Source organism: Pogona vitticeps, chromosome 2 (genome assembly GCF_051106095.1).
Source record: "Pogona vitticeps strain Pit_001003342236 chromosome 2, PviZW2.1, whole genome shotgun sequence".
In the NCBI taxonomy this organism is placed as follows: domain Eukaryota; kingdom Metazoa; phylum Chordata; class Lepidosauria; order Squamata; family Agamidae; genus Pogona; species Pogona vitticeps.
In genome coordinates, this window is record NC_135784.1 from 179,437,581 (window position 1) to 179,459,806 (window position 22,226).

The following is a 22,226-nucleotide window of genomic DNA, read 5'->3' on the forward strand; positions in this document are numbered from 1 at the left end:
AGTCAGACACGGCTAAACTAAATGTCAGGGGGATCCTTTACCTACGTGAAACCCCGCCCTCCATCACTGTGAAGCATTGTGCAGCAACCAGAAGATGACATGACTGTGTTTGTAAAAATGTAGATTGTTGTACATGAAAAAAATAAAACATCCCCTGAAAATAAGCTCTAATGCGCTTTTGGAGCAAAAATTAATACAAGACCATGTCTTATTTTCAAGGAAACAGGGTAGGTAGCTGTGTCTTTTCAAAGCTCCACAGCAAGCAGAACTTTGGAGCATGAAAAGAGAAGTGAAGACCCAACTGCTTGCCACAGCAGAAGTCATATTTGCCCATTAATATGATGGCAAGATATACTCCCCAAAGGTCCGAATACTAAGCATGTTTCTTGCAACACTGGACCCTTATTCGTATCCAACAATATACTATTCTGTGTCCTAGAAAGGTCCTGGAATGCAGCAATACCCTGTACTTGAAAGACGTTTGGGACAATGACAGGCCCAGGGCTAACTGTGATATGGCAGTGGCACACCTTTAAAGCACATGTTTACCTCAGTCATATATACAAAGACAGTGTTGCTCCACATTCTAGAGCAAGAGCTGCACATGAGGATGGGACACTGACCCCTCTGCCCTATGCCTATTTAACTTCTGCCATGTTCTCCCCACAGGCACGTTTCTTTTAGCCAATCTGACTTCCAATTCTGGGATGGGAAAGATGAATTTCTCTATTATTATTTTTTTAATGGGTCCTTCTGCTGCAGCACCTCCTGTCCTTTCAGGATGGCAGTGCCTATTACCTCCTTCACATATAAGTTTTTCTTCAGAAGCTTTAATATTGCGAAAACTACAATATCTTATTTGGCCATGGTTATATATTTCTGGCAACAGTGCACTTCAGTCATGCTTAGTTGCAGCTACCACACATACAATTTTTCACTTTGTTTGTGTATACATATATATGTTTTATATAAGGAAGTCACGTCATATGTGACCCTGGGGTGGAATGTAGTGCAAATGTCCACCCCTTGTATCTACGCTAAAAACTCCTTGAAAAGTCATCAGAATTCATAAGTAAGAGGGTTGTTCATGCTTTTGTCTTAGGAAGTCAAGACCTGGAAAATTGTTTTAGATCTCTTTGAAACAAAAAAGTTTCAGGCTAAAAAAACACTATGTGCAATTTAAGAGTCAAAGGAAAGTATATTTTCCAGCTTCCAGGTTTCCTAGAGCCTGGTGAATACTTACTACCAACCATTCACCATCCCATAATAAATTTGTGCCTTTTTATATATAACAAGGTAAAAGTCCTTGAATGTTTGTGATAACTTTTAAAAAATCAATTTGTCTTCAATCCTTCTGTTTCCCCCTGCCTTTTTTTGGCACACACTTGTTTTGATTTTCTGCTGTGTTCCCACAGTACAATTTTCAAGGCAGCTAAATGAATTATAATCTGGTTTTCTGGGTGGGTTACATCTGGAGGAGTGGTTGGGAATGGGTGCAATCCAGAGAACATCAACAGCTTTCAGCCTGAGCAGCCCAATGGGATACACAGTGGGACATCCTTGGTAAACTAAAATTAAAACACAGTCCCAACTTTATTGCAAATCACTGAGCATCTTAGCACATGAGAACAGAAAATAAAAAGGCAGCTTTTAACTGGAGTATAACCCCAGCAAAAAATGAGCCCTCTATATCATTGCATTGAAGGCAGGCTCAGTTCCTACCCATCTTCCCAAAGTGGAACTGGAGTCTTTTATTAGGACCACAGACCGGTGCATTCCTCTCCAAACCTAGTCAATAACACCAAGAAACATGTGTCCTTTGGCTGATGATATCTTGTGCCAGGTGGCTGCAGTGAAGGGAAGGATGCCTCTACGCTAAGGTGTTTCTTGAAGACCAAAACAAACATGACTCCAGAAATCCATGATCAAAGTTCCTAATTATTTATATGGGAAAAAAACTTGTAAGGGATTCTAATTTTGACCAGACTAGTAGTGGTGTGGGTCTTTAAACCCTGTGTGCACCACGTTTTCCAGAGATAAATTCTCTTCCTCTCCCAAAATGTTACACTTGTAGAGGAGAAAAGATATCAAAGAAGTAGCTATGTATTTCCCCGCAGAACCAATCATAGCTGGGTGTGGAATACGTTTCTCAGCACTGCTGCTCTGATCAACATCTCGTATCTAGGGTAAGATTGTTGGATTTCTCTTTTTTAAAGTTACTCATGGTTACTCCAGGTTCATGTCTACTAGCATCCTCAAAGACAAATGGAACTAGTTGGGTTTTCAGAGAGGCAGTGGTGTTTGTCAGTTTCAGCAAAAAATAAAAGCAAAAGCAAAAGTATTATGCTACCTTTAATGCTAACAGATGTATTTCTACATGAGCTTCTGTAGATTTCAATCCAATTTTTCAGGCAGAAGACACTTCTGAAGAAGTGGATTGCAAGGCATGCAGAAGCTCACACTGAAATATTTTTTTCCATCTGAATAGTGTCACCATACCACTGGTGGTTGTTATTTTATTTATTTTTATTGTTGCTGAAAAAAGATGGGGCTTTTAAAAATCCTATTCCAAAGTGTTTAAGAACACTGTTTCTACCTCTTGCCTAGAATACTTGCTTGGACCTATGTTCCCAATCATGCTACTGGGGTACTTTGATACTATCCAGGAGGTGGTGGGAGGGGGAACTAACATCCTCTGTGCTACATAAGCAATTAAAAACAAGAACAAGCAGACAAGCATGTTGGGTACTGCCATCCCTGTACTGAATTCTGCAGTTTACTATATTCAGAAAACGAAGGAAGGAAGGAAAGGGAGAGAGGGAGAGGGAGAGAGAGAGAGAGAGAGAGAGAGAGAGAGAAAGAGAGAGAGAGAGAAAGAAAGAAAGAAAGAAAGAAAGAAAGAAAGAAAGAAAGAAAGAAAGAAAGAAAGAAAAGTCCTATCCTCAATAGGTGCTACACATTTTCTGAGCCTTGCTTGCCTGGGGAGTAGGGAGAGATGTGCTCAACTGCCATGGAAGAGTTCAGTTGCCAGCCAGAAGGAAGTCCTTTGAAATGACAAATGCCAGGCTTCTCAGTTCAGCCACTGCCATGTACCAGCACAGACATACAGGTAGTTTTTACACACATTCAGCCACCTTCCTGCCCCAGCAGTAGAGTGGAGAGGTGAGCCAGTCAAAATGCCCCATCCCAAGAAACACACAGGAACACTCCGTACATCTTTCACACCTTTGCCTCACAGCAGGCGGGCAAAAGCCTCCATTAGTGCAAACGGTTCCCTAAGCTAACATCACTGACAACAACTGGAAGAACGTCTCATTTTAAACCTTTAGCATGTGACAAGCACACACTCACACTCGCACGCACACATGCACACTTAAGCACACTCAGATTGCTTTAACGAAATCAAAGGCTCCTCCTTTCAGGACAGACGTAGGAGAGGAGAACATGCTTTCAAAGCTGCCCCCAGAATCCCAGTGGTCTCATAGCAGCAGAACTGTCCTTGTGGAGAAAGCGTTTCCTTCCTAATTGCTGGTCTAGCCGGCAGGTGGGGGGGGGCTATTGGTTCCCCAGTGCACCACAACCCCACTGCTTTCTCTCTCATGTGTACACACACACACATCCTACTGACAACTACAGAACTCCAACTAAGACTGGACAACTAGACTACATGGCACTAGGGAGGTGGAGTGGAAATACACACATGCCCTTCCCTCCCCCATCTGTCCATGGGGAATCTGCAACATGGAGGGCAAGCAGGATCAGGGTGACAGGCCAGAGTTTAGAGCTGCCCCTCCCCTGCCAAACAGCTTGCCTTGTCAGTAGTATTTGCAGCAAAGCATGGCAGAAGGGGATGGGGCAGGTATGGATGCGGGAAGAAAAAAAAAAGAAGAGGGTGCCCGCCATTCTGTAGAAAAAAGTGCAAAGTGGCTTCCAGCCCTGGGAGGCATGTCTCTGCACCCCACACTGTGCTTGTCTGAATTAAAAATGGGGGAAGGAGAGAAATGAAGGAAGAAGAGTTTGGGGGGGAAGCTGATTGGTTGAAAGCCAGGGCAGCGTGGGGAAAGGGGAGTCCTACCCGGCAGCTGCCTGGAGTCTCATCTGGGTGTGTGGGGCTGGGAGTGCCTGTCCCTCTCTTTGTTTCCTCTGGCGCTTACTTGCTCACTCACCCCCCTCAAAGTCAGCTGACCCGCTCTGACACAGGCGTCCTGGTATCCACGGCCTCGTCCCTGTTTGTGGGCCGGGGCAAGGCCGCGGAGGACGACACAGTGTCTTTGCGCTCATGTTTGTATGGCACTGCTGTGCCGCCGGGCTGAGTCTTAGGTGGTTCCTTGGGACAGCCGTCGCTTTCTGGAGCCTTCTCCTCTTTACAGCTCTTGCTGCTGCTCAAGTCCTGGGGTTCAGCTGGAAAGCTCTTGCTGTCCTTGGGGCTTTCAGGGGACTGAGCAGGAGGGCTGCCCTGGGGCTCTGTTGGTGGCTGATGGGGAGTGTGGTGCTGATCCTTCTTGCCAGGGGAGGAGGAAGGAGCAGAGGATGGCACAGCATTGCCACCCCGCCCTTTTGGGCTGCTTTCTTTGCTGCGACGCCCAGGGCTCTTGGCAGCCGTCCGCTGTCCCTTGGGGCTCCACTCCCCGGTGTTGCTGGGGGGAGGTGGAGCTGGCTTGGTTATCTCTATGCTAACAGCTTCACGGGTCTTGCGCTTCTTGATGGGCAGCAGAGTCTCCCGGACAGCCTGGACCACAGGCTCCTTGACAGCTTTCTTTTTGGCTTCAGCCACTGCAGCTGCTGCCCCACTGCCTGGCTTACGGCCCCGCTTCTTGGGTACAGCCTGCGGGTCTGATTCAGATTTCCGTTTGCGTCCAGGGCGCTTGATGACCATGACCTGCGACGAGGTGGTAGCCCCGCCCGCGCCTTCTACCTTGGCCCCTGCGGCAGAGGACTGCAAAGGCATCTTGACCAGCAGCTTTCCGGAACTTTTCTCAATCACTCGCTTCACTTGGACGCCTTCCGAGGCAGCTCCTCGGGGCTTGGCAGAGCCACTGCCCTTTGGCCGTCCCCGTCCACGACCTGTGCCGGTAGTCTTAATGCTTTTGGGTTTCTTGGCAGGCTTTTGTTCTCGCCGAGAGGGGCTCCCGCGTCCAGTCACCGTGAAATCAAAATCATTAGGATCCAATGAGGTGTCGCCGACCTTTTCGAAGTAGGCAATGAGCTCCACTTTGGAGCGGAAGGCCTTGCCCTGGGGACTGTGGTTACAAGAGCCGGAGGACAACAAGAAGGAAAGAAGAAAAAGCAGAGGGAGAGAAGAATTAATGGCATTCCATTCCATTACAACATATAGACGACTTAGATTACCACATGCACTAAAAAGGGCTCCATTTTACAGGAAGCTCCAAATGATATCTGACTAATCCCAAAAGGAATTATCAGATTGTTAAAAAAATGTATGACAAAAGGTGTGGATTTAAATATATATATTTATATTCTGTGGGGAGTGGTGACAGTAAAGCTGTCCTCTTTGCTTTGAGCTTCCCACTTCCCTGAGGAGACCTGGCATATTAACTTTGATTTCTTTAAAATCATGTTTTCTCACTTAAAGTCTTCCTCATGTTCTGTTGTTGCTTTGCGCTTTAAAACTGATGAGAGAAAAGAAGAAAATTTGTCCCCTGCTTGACACAAGGACAACCCTATGCCTGTGATAGGTTCAGTTGTTCCGATGGAGTCGAGTTTTTATATGTTAAGGAAGAGCTGGAGACACTGAACTCCAGTTCCCATCAGCTACAGCTTGTCAGTCAATGGTGAAGTATCATGGGAACAGTAGTTCACATGAAAGGCTTAAGGTTACCCACCATGACATAAGGGATGGAAAAGGTCTTTTTTTTTGGTATTTTCAGGCTAAAGTGCAAAAAAGAACATGTTACCTTTATTCATCATCTGACAATACCTGAAGGTTCTCAGTCCACAGAGTGCCTTGCTTTACTATTTGTTTTTTTAGGACCTCAAAGCCAGAACTGTGGTAAAGTCTGCCTGGGGGTTATGAAGGTTTCATATGGGAAAGGAAAGGAAACATGGGCTTAAAGTGCATTTTCACATTAGTATTGCACAAGAGCAAAGAAAGGGCTTAGAAATCTAAAAAGAGAAATGTGACAAAAAAAGGAAAAATTTCCAAATGGTCAGGGTCCTAAACTGCAGATATTCTGATAGGATAACCTAAGGATGACCGAGTACTGATGCTGATCTTCTAAACAGCCTAACAACAGTCCTGCCAGGTCATACGACATTTGTTAAGACACTCTGCCAAATTTGAAATAATGGTCAGAATCCTACTGTTGTTTGTGAAAGGTTTGCTTAACTTGCCATGACTAACTGGATTGTTTCTTGGTTATGCAATCAGATATACGACCAGACATGTTATCGGGACTTATCCTGGCACCTCTGTTAGCTGAGAAAAGTAATGCTATTCTTATGTGAACACCAATAGGATCATGGTCAATATTTTATTCATTTATGGTAGCAAAAAGACTTGTTAGCTGCAAATCTCTGCTAATAAAGCATAAATTTCTAATTACCAGAAAATACACTGTTTGAAATTTCAGAACAGATGGTGGTAGATTACTGGGAAAAATTAAAGACATTTACATCTTCTTATGCCCAGGTAAGCTGATTTTTTTTACGGGATGTACTATTACTGTGAAGGAGTGCAGAAATCACCTTTGCAATCAGGACTTGCTCCTAATTTTTTTGTATTTACACCTAGCCAGATTAACCTCAGAGGCGCAAAGGACCCCTCTCCTAATTTAAAAGGACAAAAGCCACCAAAAGCTTTGCCCATAATAAAATTAACTGGACCTTCAATTGTGTTTTGTTTTATTATCATTTTTTGAAACGCTGATCATCAGTGTGAAAAGAAGATAGAGAAGATGCAAGAAACATTACAATGTTGTCTGGTTTCTCCATAAAGTATGAGTGAAAAAAGCCTTGCAAATGCAGAGTGAACGGCTTGTGTAGGAGCACCCAGATACGAATTCAGAACATTTTCTCCCACATTAACACACAAAACAAAGCCCGCTTGAAAACAGAGACCTAACCAAGTGGCAAGAAAATTGCCTACTTAGTTCTTAGCCCGCTGTGGTGACCTTCTATTTTCAGAGGATTTAAAAAGAGAGAGAGAGAACATTGAGAACTGTGATCCCCACCAGCAGTCTAAAAAGGAATGGGGGAGTCAAAATGCAGCAGAACTGTGCACATAAAAACAAACAGTGGGGCCAAATAAAAGGAACAAGAATTCTAAGTTTAACTGGTCAATATCACAGCATGCAAACTGTCAGCAAGAGGAAATGTTTGGAAATCATGCTCTGTATTCTGAAAGCCAAATTATGTGGGGACTGGCTCAGAGCCCAGAAAGTTGTTTTTCAAAGTAGTTACTGCTCTTTGTTTTGAAAAGTAACTCCTTATACTCCCACTATTGAAAAGAAATGACAGTGGGTAATTTTAAGCTACTTTAAAAAAACAAAACAACAGAATGTAATAAGTGGTGGGCCGGTAGCAAAACGCATACTTAGTGAGGTTACACACAACCTGTAAACATAAAAGGAACTCAAACTAGCTCTTATTATACTGTAAAAGACGCAGTTATTCGTTGTCATGTTACCATGATAATGTAACTTAGAGCAAAAAGAAATTTGTAACAAATAACTAACTACAGTATATATATCCCGACTCTGGGCTGTTATGGTTTTTCAGAAAGGAAGGATACAGAACATGATCAGAGCAAAGTTATGGAAAGTTACTCTTTTTTTGGGACTACAGTTCCCTGAATACACTAGGTTACAAGACTAGTAGTCCAAAAAGTCAATTTGTCCCTCTCTGGCTCAAAGGCACTTTTCTTCCTCTGTTCCAGGACTGAATATGATTCAGACTCTGGACTGCACCAATCATGGGTTTGCTTTAAACCTTAAGGAGCAGCACATGTTGGGAGCATACACTCCCAATACACAAATACCAGCTGTACTCACTTGATAAGGTATACATCATATTTTCCTGCTGAGCGACCAGACTTTCTTTGCTTCAGCTTCCTGGTCCAGCCTTCAGGCAAGGTGGGGTCATCGTACATGGGGCCACGATCCCGGATGACAGAACGGCGTTGTTTGGGAGATGCTGAAGCTTCTGGTGCAGCTGGAGCACTCCCAGCTCCTTCCAACATCTCCGCCTTGCCTGCTTCAGCTGGTTCAGCAGAAGGCTGTGCATGCTCATGTTGTTTTTCCTCCTTTCGCTCCTTCTTGGCTTTTTTGAGTTTGGGGGACTTGTCCTTCAGGCCCTGCAAGTCTTGGTCCTCAGATTTTTCTTCCCTGCGGAAGGGAAAAGAAAAAGTGAGCACCCAGCATGCCACAAAGCAAAATGGGAATAGAACAGAACGGTAGAGCAAGCTCCAACCATACAACTCCAGCCAAAATCACTGTGATGTAATCCTTTTGCTTTTATGCGATACACTACCTGCTTGGGGATTCAATAACTAGGAACACGAAATGTGGTACAAACAGATTACCCTACCAATGCGAGGAGCCTCCAAAAGAAGTAAAACTGAGTTGTATCTTTGGAGACACAAACCTTGTTTGAAAATTGCAATTTTTTCTAAAGATACTGTATTTACAGTACTATAGACAATAGACTGAGGCTGAACCTGGACAAAACAGAAGTCCTGCGGGTGGCTGCCTCCGGTGTCTGCAGCTTGGGGCCTCCCTCTCCTTTGGGAGGGGGCTACTTTCTCCGCTAAGGATGAGGTTCTGGACCCAGTGCTATCAATGAAGTCCCAGGTAGCATCTGAGGTCCGTTCCACCTTTTTTACACCTGTGATGCAGCCCAGCTGCAATCCTACCTCTCACCACACTGGTCCATGCAAAGGTAGTCTCAAGATTAGACTACTGTAATGCTCTCTACATGGGGCTGCCCATGAGGGTGCTATGGAAACTTCAGCAGGTTCAGAATATGGCAACTAGATTACTGACTCGAGTACATAAATACCATCATATCTCCCCTACTCTGGCCACCTTGCACTGATTATATATTTGTTTCCATGTCAGCTTCAAGGTGATGATGCTGACATACTACAAGGCCCTAAACGGTTTGGGACCTCGATACCTGGAAGAATGCCTTCTTCCAGTGACATCTCCCTGACCTACTGAATCTTCCCCGGCCAGGCAGCTGAGAACATTCACCTTGAGAGAGGCCCGAAAAGAGAAGACCAGAAACTGGGCCTTCTTGGTGGCTGCTCCCCACCTTCGAAATAAACTCCCAACCAAAATATGTCTGGCCCCTTCAATGGAAATTTTTAAGAGATCTTTGAAAACATGGCTGTTTAGCAACTTACTCTCTAATTTTCAGCCGCTTGGCGGGGCTCCGACACACACTCTCTCTCTCTCTCTCGTGGCTTCCCCGTGTGCGTGCGTGACTCTCACCCCCACCTTGCACTAGTTTCCATCACAACCAGAACCTAATGCAATTGCTGCATGGAGAAGGAAAAGAGCCACACGGAGGGAAGTGAAATTGTGTGCGTGCGCACACCCAGCTTAACAGGAACTATTCAGTTTAGCCAGGCTGTCCTGGACATTATATTGACAGATCATAGTGGTATTTTCAGTGCTTAAGTTAATTGCTCCAATACCCTCTCCTTTTAAATTGTTTTCATATTTCATCTTAAGTTGTTTTCATATTTTCATATTTTCCCTAGTTTTAACTTGATTGATATGTTTAATTTGATTTCTTATATTATTATGTCTGTGAATTTTATTTAAAATGTTATGTGTTGTTTTATTACGTTGTGAACCACCCAGAGTGGCCTTGGTAGCTAGGCGGGCAGCACAGAAACTGAATAAATAAATGAATAAAAAATAAATTACTAGTCTGAGTACTGGGGGAGATATATAGATTACTGTAAATAATCTGTAGAGAAGGTTGAAAACCCATAAAACTGAGGCTTCAATCCAAAAACTGTTAGACCCTATTTACAAAACATGTTTTAAAAATTATATGAATAAGCTGTCTCAGAAATGTAGAATTTTAAATCCCTATTTCACCATAAAATTTTGGAATTGCAACACATTTTAAATAAAAATTATAATCATAATCACATACCACTTTTTTGAAAAGGAAAAGCATTTCAACTATATATATTAAAACATCTGTTTTAAATTTTTAGAAATCTCATTTAACTAAAAATTTGTTTAAAAAATTACTCTTTATCTATTCTGGAAAGATTTCATGTAGCTATTGCTTTGGCTTCCTGAATGCCTGAGAATTTGCAGTTCTGCATTCAGGACTATACAATACAACAGAAACACTAAAAATCCTGCCGCCTATGCTTTTCCTGCTACCAAACTGATGACAATATATCCATTTAAGAAACTAAGTATTAGAACATGAAGGACTTGGAATGTTTTGGACAATGTACTTCATCTACCCAGATTCTACAGGTTCATCCCATCCTCTTGAGGTCCTTCTAGGCAGAAGCTTCCTAACACTGCCCTTTAAAGGCACTGTGCCACAAGAATTTCTGCAACCTTATTTTGTGGAACACCAGAAGATGGAAGAAATAGTGGCTTTTGCCCAGGAAGCATGCAAATGGACGACATCATCTGCATCACCCATTAAATACCACAAATGCAGCAGTGTGTACAACTAAAGTGTCATTTAGTACGACCCTAGATGTCAGAATGTATTCTCTGTCATTGCCCTTTTTTACACTCAGAAGAAATTCCAGCAGCCATGATAACCATAAATACAGGAGGAGTTGGGAGGAAGCAGCTAGATCCCCAGGCTGTAATTATTGCTGCAAACATTCAAACTGTTTGTAAATAAAGCTGGAGAAATAGAATTTGGCAGATCGCATGGCTTGTTTTTTTCCCAAGAGCAGTGCACAAATCATATCCAAAGACTGCAGAAGGGATATTCACAAATGAATGGTACTTTGGGATGGAAGACAACATGTATCTCAAATAGCAAGGATGATGCATAAGAAGGCTGCATGTCTCTGGCAATATCCAATGGATACAGTTGCATTTCCACTGTAGGTGGCACAGTCCAACAACTGATAGCCCTCTGTGGGGCTACTGATTATCTGTTTTGGTTTTCACTATTAGCTAGCTGGGTCAACACACTGACACTACTTTTTCTTCATGTGTTCCAGCAAAATCTCCCTCAAGAGCCAAACAGTTAACTCTCCAAATCCCTTGTAGGCATATACACAGTTCCATGTACCAGATTAACAGCGAGCTCTGGTAAATGGCAGACTTGGCTGAAAATGGCTATTTTCTGATATGACTCAGCTTGCACAGGGGCAGCAGGAGGCCTTGCTAATCCAGGAATGGTTATAAATAAATCATTTACTAGACCTTTGATAGATACACCTCTATCCCATCTTTCTTCCAATGAGCTCACAGTGGCGTGTTATGTCTCTCCTCTTTGCCACGTTATCCTCAAAACAACCCAATGAGGTAGATCAGGCACAGAGAGACTGGCTGAGGTCACCCAGTGAGTTTTATTTCTGAGTCAGGACTTGAACTTTAAAAACTCCATATCCCAGTCCAACATGACCAGTACACCATGCTGCCTCAGTCATCATGAGCAAAGCCTACCCATTTTCCAAGGGAGATTTTACTGATTGCATAAAGAATCCATACCACTTTTTCAGTGGTGGTGCAGATACTATTCACTCTCACCACCACAGTGTTGGGCTGAAAAACAAATGAATGCACTGTAGCAAGTGTCCTATAAAAGAGTATGCTCCATATCTGTAATTCTGTGCCAATTGAGAACAAGGCAGAGATTTCCAGAAACGGAAGTCAGCATTCAGCACAGGAAAGCTTTGTCAACGTCCACGCAACTGAAGACAAACAGATGTCCCATGTGCTTCACTGGAAGAAAAAGTTGCAACTGTACCCAAGATGTGTCCCCACCCCACCCCACTTCCTCCCTGAAGCCAAGACTGGCACAACTCTTATTTTTCAGACCAAACAAGCAGCTCTCTTCCCAGACCAAAGGGGAGAGACTTTTCTGCCTACCTACCAGCCGCAGGGTCTGTGATTAATTATGCATTGTCACATCAATTCTGATTTATGGAGATTCTTGCTGGTTGGAAAACTACCAAATACTCTCGTCCTTGATAGCTTGGGTTATCAATATAGTATCATTGTGTCAAATGTTAAAGAGAATGTTATCACACTGGATACGTATATGTTTGGTAATAAAATTAAACATTAGATTTAGATAGAACAGTTATGGACAAATGGAATGTATTTTATTTGAAATGTGGTGGAAGAACCATCACATCAAGCTGACAGCTACAAGGTACTGACAAATCTACGGAAGCAGCCTGCCTTTCTGGTGGACGGCCAAAGAGATGCATTTCTTTACAAAAAAATCACTAGGACACATAGTCTGAAATTTTGTTGCTTTGTGTATATGGCCCGCGAGCCGCTCCTGTCCGGCCCGCGGACAGTTTTGAACATCAAAACCATTTATAGCTTTTTGTCTAAAGTTGATCAGTCGCTTATCTTTAACATACCGCAAAAAAACCTCTTTAGTTATTTGTGAAGATTAACAAGTTTAAAATAAAAAAAATCATAACATCACTGTTCCATTTTATTTTAAAGTTGGTTCAGCTCCCCGAACACAGTTCAGATTTTTCATGTGTCCCCCCAATAGAAATTAAATGGCCACCCCTGTCCTAAGGGATACGTGAATATTATTTCTCTAAAAAGGCTGAAGGCAGAGCATTGGAGTGAACCAGAGTAAAAGCGCTCCAATGTCTGCTGTGATCTAAAGATCTGGGGTAAAGATATTGCTGTGGTTCCCAGCCACCAAGTAGTATAGATGATTATGTATTTAAATTATTTATTTAATGCCTATACCATCTTTTTTTTGCACTGGAGCATTTAAAACAGATTTCCACTGGCTAAGAAACATATACAACTAAAATCAATATGTAGATTACATGGTGGATAAAAATCAATTTTAAAAATGAAATTAATTTAAATCACAATTTAAACCTCATTTTAAATTAAAAAATTAATATAATTTGACAAAAATCCTATTTAAATTTTTCAAATCATGATTCAAATCAATTTGATTTTAAAATGAATCCACCCTGATAGACTGCAATATTAAAATACAACTAAACATATATCAATACCACCAAGATCTTCTTTCTAGCTAAAGAAGGGGGGGGGGGGAGTCAAAATGGATCCACAAGCCTAAAGTCTGTCCACAAACTGACTGTTTGGCATCAAAACATTCTGTTGTGTCTACACATAGATTTCTTGTAGTCTTAGGGAACAACTAGATGGGTATAATATTTGTCCCACTGTTTGCCCTGTGTTCATAACTTTACTTTTGATATTTATTTGGGGTTAGCTTTACGATGAGTAGAGCCAATCATCTATCATGAGCTTTAGCATGAGTAGAGCTGATCATCTGTCATGACTATGCGGGTGTGCAGTGTACTTTGTTCAGCCAGGAGGGATTGTGGCACTCCCAGTCAAATTATTCTTTCTTCTTTTTTTGGCTTGCGTGACTGCTTATATCAGTTGTTTGGGGAGGTTGTTGCACATGTCCAGGTGACATCATTGATGGTGCACAGAGTGGGGCATGGTGTGGGAGCAGAGTAGATAAAAATCAATTTAAAACAAATCAAATTGATTTAAATTAAAAATAATTTTTATTTAAATTGTCAAAAAGTCTAATTTTTTAACATTTATATCATGATTTAAATCAAATCCACCCTGTGAATGAATCCTGCACCTTTGTTTGCCTTCTGCTCACAATAGTAAGGACTAGAACTGAAATGCAATTTGTACATTAGGTATTTTAAAAATATATAATGTTCTCCTAGTTTAGTTCTATACTGCTCAACTGATACAGCAGTAATTCAAATGCTTATTGTGTCTTGTTAGTTCAGCACCAATTCACTTTGTACCATGTTTCCCCGAAAATAAGACAGTGTCTTATATTAATTTTTGCTCCAAAGACACATTAGGGCTTATTTTCAGGGGATATTTTATTTTTTTTATGTTCAACAATCTACATTTATTCAAATACAGTCATGTCATCTTTTTCTGGTTGCTGCACGATGCTGCACAAGGGTGGAGGGCGGGACTTCACTTAATTGGGGCTTATTTTTGGGTAAGAGCTTATATTACGAGCATCCTGAAAAGTCATACTACGACTTATTTTCAGGTTAGGTCTTATTTTTGGGGAAACAGGGTAAATATTAAAAAAGAGAAACAGTTTTGACCACTGCTGAAAAGGGTGGGTACGAGTGTGGTGGTAATGACAAAGTATAGGGGGGACATGTGAAGTGTGGACACCTGAAACACATCTTTTCAGGGTAATTAAAAAATTTCTGTGTGAACAGTGACTATGGTATAAAGTCACTGGGTATGGTATAAAGAAGTCTGTGTCAATCCTGGCAAACTTCTGTGTGGTCACACCCTCATATGCACTCTAGCACAGCCCTGAGTAAACTGAACTCGTGTGAAGGCATGTTTCTGCAAGGCAACACGTGTTCCCACAAAGTCATTTCTTAACAGCACTTGAAATAATTCCAATGTTAAATATTGACTGATAAGCATATAGTATAGAAGAGATGGAACCTTGAAACACCCAAATACCTAGAGAGAAATAATGCTAACTTACCAGTACAAAATTAATTAATTATATATAATTTATAAAGCGGCAATCATTTTATATACAGTATATAATTCAGCCACTGTATGTTATACAGCTGCTCTGCATTGATGAGGCACTTACAGAGTTCTCCTCGTTAGCCTTTCACAAACAGTTAGCCTCAATCAACATACAACTACTGAACATACAGCACATGATTGGGCAAACTAAAAATGCTATATAGCTATTCTAAATACTGAGCTTCAGAAGACTCTGCTGAAAGGATGGGGAACTTCTTGCCAGCTGAAGTGCTCCAGTCATCTCACCAATCACCCTTATTTTTCAATCACTGATCAGAGATGAGAAGTTCTTCCTCCTCCTCCCAATGCTGTAATGAGGCTTTCTGAAAGCTCCTGATGATGCCATGACTGCAGTCTGGGAAGAACGAAGGGAAGGTGTCACTGCTGGGGAAGAAGGATTAATTTCCCCCTCCCTAATGTTACTGCTCACTCTGCTGTAAACAGGTTTTTTAAAGGCCACCATTGGCACTGCTGGAAATGTCGATCTCACTGTAATGGGGAAGAGGTGGAGTGAGAGTTAAGTATGTAAGCCTTGATGTACTGGTAAAAGCTCATCACACAGGGAAAGGAGTTGAATGTCAGCAAGATGGTAGCCCTGCCTACCACTAGCCAGCAATCCTAGATGTACTTAAATTTGGCACACTTGCCTCCGTTTGGGAAAGATCTCTTGCCACAGAGCAGGTGGCTATATCAAACTTCCAAGATCTCCCTGTCAACCTTCTCTTGGAAGCAATATCTGGTGCAAACCAATTGAACAATTGGAAGTGAACTCTCTCAGTGCAAAACAATTTATTTCATCCCACTTTAAAATGATGGGAATCTGAAATGGATATGATTCAACCATGGTGTAGCATCCCAAAGGACTTCCCACATGGTTTAGGATAAATTACATTAATGGTGAATTGTTTGACAGAATCCAAGGTCAGATACCAGAACCTTTTTTAAAAATACGAAAATTGTGAACAGGTACATCACTCATTAAGGCTGCCAATTTTGCAGCACCAGCTGCTATGTTTTGTGAATTCCAGCATAATTAAATTGCCATTTGAACAAACGTGACTGATTTGACAAGGACCAGATTTTTCCACTTCTGAACGGTCGAACTGTAGCACTGTGACACCTTGACCATAAGATGAAGTTTCAGTGGCAGGCATATGAATGTTTCTCTGTCCTGAAGTGATGCAGTGAAATGAACTGGATTGTATCCACCTGTAACACCTCTGCCAATAGAATGGGTACCATTGGTAAAATGGCTTCTTTTTCCCTCCATCAGCTTCAAAGAATGGTGAGGCCCTCTAGCACAGATTTGAGGACTAGGAAGGGAAATGAGATAAAGGGAAAGTCCACTTGCATAAAAATGGACAAAGCTTACTGTGTGAACTGGGACAGTAGATTCCCAACTTCTGTTCTTTGTAGCTTATTGAGGAAGAGTGAAGGCTAGAAGAGTAACACTGAAATGCAACAACTGTACTACACAGCATACATACAACAAAGTTCTGAGATCATTCTCCAACTATGTGCCCACAAGACTCAGGAAGTTCTGGATATTTTGGAATCCCAATCCCCAGAAGCCCTGCCCAGCATAGTTCTTGAGGAACTGTGCAATTTATAGTCCAAAGGTTCTGGAGAACCATAATTTCTCTCTACTAATACAGATAAATTAGGCTGAATGGGATGGATGATCTCCCTCAACCAACTTGCAAAGGGCCCTCTGGCTTCTTTGAAAGAAAATCCAGTGACTGAACCTGCAGAATTCATATAATAATGTACAGTGATGTAAAACATTTTATGAAAAGTGCTAGACCAGGGGCTTCAAACTCAATTTACCTGGGGGCCAATGGAGGCAGAGTCTGGGTGAGGCTGGGCCGCATCAGATTTTCTGCCAAGCAGAGCAAGAGCCTGAGGAAGTGGCCCTGGAGTTTCCTTAGCCTGGCTGGGGCTCTGAGGAGGAGGAGGAGAGGTGTGTGAGCCCTCCTCACTGGCCATAACCCCCTCCAGCTCCTTCTTCAGTACCATCACCAGCTGCAGAACAAAGAAGTGGAGAAGGGAGGGAGCACCGGCAACCGCCTAACAGGGGGGAGGAGGGCATGACAATTTTTTTAAAAAATCGCCTTGCCAAAGGAGAAAAGCCCCCATCGGTACCCGTGAAATTAAACAGGACAGGGCGGGAGCCCCACAGAAGCGTGCACGCATGCACGCACACGCACACACACAGAGGTCCAGCAACCTTCCTCTGAGGGCCCCCCCTCAAAAAAAGTCACATTCAGCAGCAGCAGCAGCTACCCCCACCACGACAGAGGAGCAAACTTTGTGAGGCGAGCCCAGGCAGCCTCCAGAGCCGAGGCGGCTGAAGCAGGATGAAGAGGAGGAGGAGGAAGCACCGCTGGGTACTGAGGAGGCCACTGGCCGGGCTGGTGCTGGGGGTGCCAAGAGAGAAAGAGAGCCGCTTCCCTGGAAGAGGCGGTGGTGGTGGCGGCAGCTGCCGTTGGCAGCGCTGTTGCAGGGGCTTTTTGAGGATGGGCTGGGAGTGCGCTCCGCTCTCAGGCATCGCTCGGTGGCCGCTCGGGGAAAAGGGCTGGCAGCGCACCTCGCTTGCTGGCTCTCCCCCAAGACAGCACCTCTTGCACCCTCCATCCGGAGCTGCAGCCTGCCAGCCAGCCTGCCTTTCTGCCAACTGGCAGGCTGCATTTCCGGATGGAGGGTGCAAGAGGCGCTGTCTTGGGAGTGAGCTGGCGAGCAAGGCAAGGCTTTTTTTTGACTCTTGACAGCAGAGGACAATTGGGTACTTTGGGGGGGCTCAAACTATCGTCCAGTGGGCCGCAAATGGCCCCCGGGCCACATGTTTGAGACCCCTGGTCTAAGGAAATGAAAGGAGGCCAAGGGAACAGAGAACTTCAAGGAGGAAGTGGAATTGACAGAAGTCTTACATTAGCAGGGAAATCCAAGTGCATTCTGGCTACTACCCATTTGCTTAGTAGCAGTATAAACTGCTATATATTGTATATCTATATTGTATATCTACAATATAGATATACTATATTGTACTGTACAGACAGTACAATAGGGCCCAAGAGTGTGTGAACATCTGTCTATTTCTATAGATCTCATGTTCCTCACTGAATGACAGGGTGTTATTTTATGCTGTAAAACAAGGCAATTCTCTCAACATTTTTATACTGTCCTTTTCATTACCACACATATTATCCTCCACCAAGAATGTACTCATATTAGAATAGGAACTCGTTGCTATTGTTTATTGCCTGTTTTTGGTTGCCAACAGTCAAAGAAACATAGCATTACATATTTATTAAATATTACCATGTCAAGGTCCAAGGGGAAAATGCTACTGAATCCCAGTGCTTGCTTTAATCAAATTCATTACTTAGTTACAAGATATTCCAATGCAGGAGACAGGCACAACAACTCTGCCCATGCAGTGTGCAGAATGAGGTAGCTGGAAAGGTGTGAATTCTTTTGTAATTCAAAAGAAGAATAACTTCCAGGATAAATGGAAGATGCTCAAGTTACGAAGAAAATTTAGTGGTAACTTTCCAATGTACACTGAGGGCAAACGCACCGAACTCTACGCAGTGTGTGCAAACTGACACTACGTTAGTGAAATACTTTGCAGTGACATTACCATGACAGTGAAACCGACTGTGATGTGTGCAAACACATCTGTAGAGTGTCACATTTCAAAAGCCTTATAATTCATAGAACTAAAGAGCCAGATAAAAGCAAGAGGGACCACAGAGCTTAAGAAGGTTTTTAACAGCTTTGTGTCTAATTGTGGCTCTGGAAGATTGGAGATGAGGAGGAGGCAGTCCCTCCTCCATGTCTCCTCTACTTTCATTGCAAAAGATCATGAAAACCCATAGGAGCCGCAAATACTAATTAATAAAATTACCCCACCATGAAAAAAGTGCTGTTCCTATTGCTCTGAAAGGTACACTGAAGTCTCAGCTGAAGGCTTAAGTCAAAGTCACTTGGACTGTGACTGAAAGCAGAAAGGATGCTCAAAAAGGAGGTGCTGATCCCAGCTGCCATTATTTAGGTCACTTTTAATCTGTAATGCGGCGGCCAGATTACTCAGTGGAGTGAAAAAATTCCAACATATTTCACCCACTCTGGCCGCATTGCATTGGCTGCCCATCAGGTTCTGCATCGACTTCAAAGTGTTAACGCTTACGTATAAAGCCCTAAACGGTTTAGGGCCTCGATACCTGGCGGAACGCCTACTCCCACCAAGTTCTACCCGGGTCACACGGGCGAGCCAGGAGGTGAGGCTGAGGAGCTTAACGCCGAGGGAGGCCCGAAAAGAGAAAACAAGAAATAGGGCCTTCTCGGCGGTGGCTCCTCGCCTTTGGAATAACTTACCTCCTGGCATTCGCGGAGCTCCCTCGCTGGGCACCTTTAAGAACCTATTAAAGACTTGGATGTTTCGGCAGGCCTTCTCTCCAGATTACTTTTGATTTTCTTCTCTCCTTTATTGTTTCCCTATTTTTAATTGTTGTTGTAATTATGCTGTTTTATGTTATTGTATTTTATCTCTGTTGTTGGCCGCCTAGAGTAGTCCACCACGACTAGATAGGCGGGATATAAATTAAATAAATAATAATAATAATAATAGTACCAGACAGGAAACCCACAGCTGGTTGAATAGGGGACAGAACAAATTAGCCTAATGATACAAATGACTCTCTGGAGCAAGTCAACATGAAGTGGGTTTTAAAAAAAAGCAAAGTGTGCTGCTTATATACCGCCCCATAGCGCTTCAAGCACTCTCTGGGCGGTTTACAATTTAATTATGCAGGCTACACAGATCATTTACTCCTTGAAGGCCTCACACCTTCACTCCTGATCACTCAAATTATCTTTCTTACTGTAGCAGACATTCTTCCCGGATGATGTAACAGGATTTCTTCCCTCTGAAACAGCTGCTGCCTTCAAATCTGGAAACTCCCCATTCAAGCTACCATCCGGTCTGAAAAGTGCATCAGGCTAGCATGCAAATCAATCTCTGCTTTGAAGGGAAGAGTTCAGCAACAGGTAGGTGATCACTCATGTTAAGACAGCAACTCAAGTACATAATTAGATTAGAAGCAGGCAGAGATATATATCTTTCATCTGTGTGGCCACCTTGAGTAGAGTATGGATTTTAATGAGGGGGCATCATTGCAACTTATTGGTTAAGAGCTGGTTGTAGGAAGTTGACCCATCTCAGCTAGAAACTCACCAATGTCTTACCTATGATTTTAACTATCTTTCATTTTCAGTTCCAAAGTGAACATGGCAGCACCTCCAGAAAAGTTCAATGTGGAAGAGCATAGGACCATAATCAAGTTCCTGTTTCTCCAAGGGAAAAGTGCGAAGCAGATCCATGAGGAAATATCACAAAATACAGGTGGCAGTGGCCCTTCATATGTAACAGTGAAACATTGGGTTTTTTTTTAAACTGGCCATTTTGATGTTGAAAGTGAGAAACCCAGTGTAAGGCCTGTTTCTGTCTCTGTGCCTGCAAATGTGAAAGCCATCCATGACATGATCATAGAGGACCACCAGTATCAGCCAAAAGTAGTGCTACATATCTGGGAATATCACGTGAGAGAGTTGGTGCCATTATCCACAAAGACTTGGAAATGAGAAAGCTGGCAGCAAAATGGATCTCCAAACTTTTGACAACTGAAGAAGAGGAACTTTTGGAGTCATCAGTGGATGTTTTGGAACATTTTGCAAGAAATAAGTCAGATTTCTTGGGCAAACTGGTAACTGGTGATGATCTGTTATGATCCTGAGACAAAGGAACAGTCTAAGGAATTGAGGCACAGTGGTTCCCCCAGGCCAAAGAAGTTCCGAGTGCAAAGGTCAGTGCAAAAGCAAATGGCAACAGTTTTATGGGAAAAGAAGGAGGTTCTGCTGGTGGACTACCTCCAATAGGATTCAACAATCAATGCAAAATATTACTGTGCTTTATTGACAAAGTTGGGGCAAAACATCAAGGGAAAACATCAGGGAAAGTTCTCCAAAGGTGTCATCCTGTTGCATGACAATGCCTCGTCACACACTGCAGGTGAAACAATGGCAAAACTGACGTCCTTAGACTTTCAAGTGATACCCCATCCACCCTATTCTCCCAACCTGGCTCCTTCTGACTAACATTTGTTCCCAAACTCAAAATTAACACCTAAAGGGACAACAATTTGGGAGTGTTCTGGAGGCATCTAATGCTGCAAATGAATGGTTACACCAGCAGTTGGAAGAATTTTGCAGGGACTTAAGAAGCTGCAGGATAGATGTCATGTGTTGACCTCCTGGGGAATTGTGGCAGTTACAGCTTCCTAGCTCAATTTGTTTCTGGGTAAGGCTCAATACTTGTCAGCACCCCCTTGTATTTGCTGTGTGACAGGGACTGTATGATTTTCAGTAGAGTGAATTTGGATTAGATAATAATTGATATAAAATACAGATCAGAAAGAGACAACTGAATAATGCAATTCTTTTTCCTCCCCAAACAAGCAGTCTTGCTTGTTATAAACTTAATACACATTTATCACAATCTCCTTGCCTGTACTGACTAAACCAACTTAGCCTATATTCTAGTGTCTGACAGTGTGCCTCGAGTGTGATAGCAGCTTTACTTTCTCTGCCCAAAGTTGCTAAGGGATAATAGCTAAGGTTGCCGCTCTAAAGAAATATGCATTATTCAAGAAAACTACTGAAAACAATCTCAGAGATTTAGCAGGGATTCCGAGAATTTCCAGTACTGCATCATATTTAGAGAAGACAAACATTCCAGGATTTGCTCCATTTACAGTTGGAAAATAGGGTTGATCATGTGTGTTATTTCACATCTCCATATATTGCTGTTAATAAGTATATATCTCCGGAGACACAAATCAGTACAATTTTTTTCTGACTGCTATCTTTTAAACTGACTACTAGAGGAAAGACAATAAGAAACATTCTGGGACTGTGCAGCTTGTCCAAGGTCACACAAGCTGGTAGCAATGCTTTTTTAAAATTAAATTTTTAAAATACAACTTTATAAAATAAGAACCGATTCTTATCCACTCTGATTTCCAGTATCCAAACTGCCCCATATTAACTATTCCCGTTGAAGGTCCCTGCTTTGGGGATGTCTCAATCAGGTATTCTATCAAGCATCTTCCATTCATGAAGCAAGACTCTATAACCTTCCTAGATATCATTCTATCCTATCTCCACCAAACATTCCTGACATCTGCATCTCCCTTATCTAGTGCCTGCTGCTTGGCTGAGCGCCAGCCTTAGTATAGAAGAAAGACAGTGTAGTATTATTCAATCAGTGATATGTGTCATCAAACTGGAATGGACTTGCAGTGATCCTAACAGGGATTCCAAGGTAACACATATAAATAAATATACCATTGAACAAAAAATACTGCAGTGGTGTACAACACAAAAATAAAATGCAAACTGGAAAAAGACTTACTACTGTGCATAAATAGATCATAC

At 42.6% G+C, this 22,226-nt stretch overlaps 1 protein-coding gene and 1 long non-coding RNA gene across 3 annotated transcripts in view; one reads left to right on the plus strand and one right to left on the minus strand.

Annotated features, from left to right (window-relative positions):
* Positions 1 to 2,514: 2,514 nt before the first annotated feature.
* The window catches only part of MECP2 (methyl-CpG binding protein 2), a 99,746-nt gene continuing 80,034 nt past the window's right edge, over positions 2,515 to 22,226 (minus strand). For both annotated transcript variants that reach the window (XM_020793068.3, XM_072991452.2), the window contains exons 2-3: positions 8,010 to 8,342; positions 2,515 to 5,240 (exon numbers count right to left, since the gene is read on the minus strand). In XM_020793068.3, coding sequence (XP_020648727.1) covers positions 4,178 to 5,240; positions 8,010 to 8,342 — 1,396 coding nt within the window. In that variant the 3' untranslated portion in view covers positions 2,515 to 4,177. The remainder of the gene's footprint in view (positions 5,241 to 8,009; positions 8,343 to 22,226) is intronic.
* LOC144587109 (uncharacterized) lies at positions 19,658 to 22,181 on the plus strand. Its single transcript, XR_013542288.1, has 2 exons — positions 19,658 to 19,781; positions 20,009 to 22,181. It is a non-coding gene; the product is annotated as an uncharacterized LOC144587109 (long non-coding RNA).